The sequence below is a fragment of the Gordionus sp. m RMFG-2023 genome, chromosome 2 (assembly GCF_954871325.1).
Source record: "Gordionus sp. m RMFG-2023 chromosome 2, tfGorSpeb1-WG-v2, whole genome shotgun sequence".
Taxonomy (NCBI): Eukaryota; Metazoa; Nematomorpha; class Gordioida; order Chordodea; family Parachordodidae; genus Gordionus; species Gordionus sp. m RMFG-2023.
Window position 1 is genome coordinate 1,298,405 of NC_088776.1, and position 1,602 is coordinate 1,300,006.

General features: G+C 30.6%; 1 protein-coding gene across 1 annotated transcript; it reads left to right on the top strand.

Moving 5' to 3' along the window:
• The first annotated feature begins 376 nt into the window (after nt 1–376).
• LOC135923259 (dynein light chain 1, cytoplasmic-like) lies at nt 377–1,125 on the top strand. The gene is made up of 2 exons (XM_065457914.1): nt 377–581; nt 945–1,125. Exons 1-2 carry the CDS (start codon nt 397–399, stop codon nt 1,066–1,068), a joined length of 309 nt encoding a protein of 102 aa, XP_065313986.1. The 5' UTR covers nt 377–396; the 3' UTR covers nt 1,069–1,125.
• The last annotated feature ends 477 nt before the right edge of the window (nt 1,126–1,602 follow it).

Consider the following 1,602-nt stretch of genomic DNA (forward strand, 5'->3'; position numbering starts at 1 on the left):
AATATATAAGATCTTTAAAAATAAAGATAGGACCCCTCCGTTCCATAGACTGCGTGTGCCTGGAATTGCCGGAAATGATAAAAAAGTAAAGTTTTATTTTTGGCAAAAAATATGCTTAAAATTTTTTTTTTTTGAATAGTTTCAAATTTTTAACTAACAAAAAAAATGTTAATTCTGATATGATATCTTCTTTCTTTTACATCAATTTATAATATAATTTCGTTAGCAGTATAAAAATACGTAATTCTAACTTACATATTAAACGCAGTTAATATTTATTTATTAAGTCATCACGAGAAATTTTCATTATATTAAATTAAATTATCTTCACAAATTTTTAATGATTTTTTAGTGGAGGGAAATGATTTCTTTTTTAGTTTAAAAATTTCTTTTACGATGAAAAATTTTTGGAGGTTTTTCCCACAAGGTAAATCGAAAACGGAATCTCGCGAAGTCAATTTAGTGGCAGCCGACATGTCAGATGTCATGCAAAGGGATGCCGTGCATTTCGCCGAAAGGGCCATCAGCGAGCATGAATTGGAGAAGGATATCGCGATGGCTATAAAGAAAAGGATGGACGTGTAAGTTAAATTTGCTATTTGATCCATTAATCTTCCAGTTTTAGAAACTGGAATTTGGAATAATCTGTTGAAATTGTGTCAAGTTCCAAAAAAAAGGAACCTAAAAACATTTCAAGCACTGGAGCCTATCCATGTTCAGATATATCATATTCTCTGAATTCCATTATCATTCACAAAGAATGGATTGTAAGAGATTTGATCCTATTTTTTTGGTTTTTTAATAATCTCGTCCAAGCCTTGCATCATGTAGTCTAGATATAGGCTAAACCTAAATGCTAGGATAAATTTAATCCCCTCCAATCAGAGTGATTTAGAAATTTTCTTCCTATTATTTTTATTTATTTATCTAAATGTTTTTTTTAGCCGTCATAACCCGACGTGGCAATGTGTGGTCGGCAAAAATTTTGGAAGTTCCATCAGCTACACGGCTATGAATTTCATGTATTTCTATGTTGGCAACGATGCCATACTTTTGTTCAAATCGTGACATATACTAAATAATAGTAATTCAGTTTCTTATTGAAAAATAATGTATTTTTTTTAAATAAAAATTATTATCATATTAATGTTTTTTTTTTAAGAATGATTTTACAAAATCTATACATGATAAAGACACCTTTATTATCATAATAAACTATTTTTATAAAAAAATATTAATAATTTATTTCGCAAATAGTTTCAAAAAATTTTAATAAAAATGGTAGATATACTAATTTTACATTTATATGTCGTCAATAGGCCTAGTGTAATTTTCCTGGGGGAAGACAGAAGAGGGCCGGAAGGGGGGGGGGGAGGTCTATAGTTGAGTAATGACTAAATCTCGGCTAATTCCAGCTCATTCTTCGTGCCACTTGCCGGAGAAAATCCGTTAACATTGAGGTGTTTTAATCTAGATTAGTTTCTTCCAAATTTGAGCCGCTATCATTTTAAGGAAAAAAAAAACCACCCCTGGGGCCATAAGTGATAGTCTTCCGCTAAAACCTTGGTTTAACGGATTTTTTAGGCCGGTTAAAATAAATTT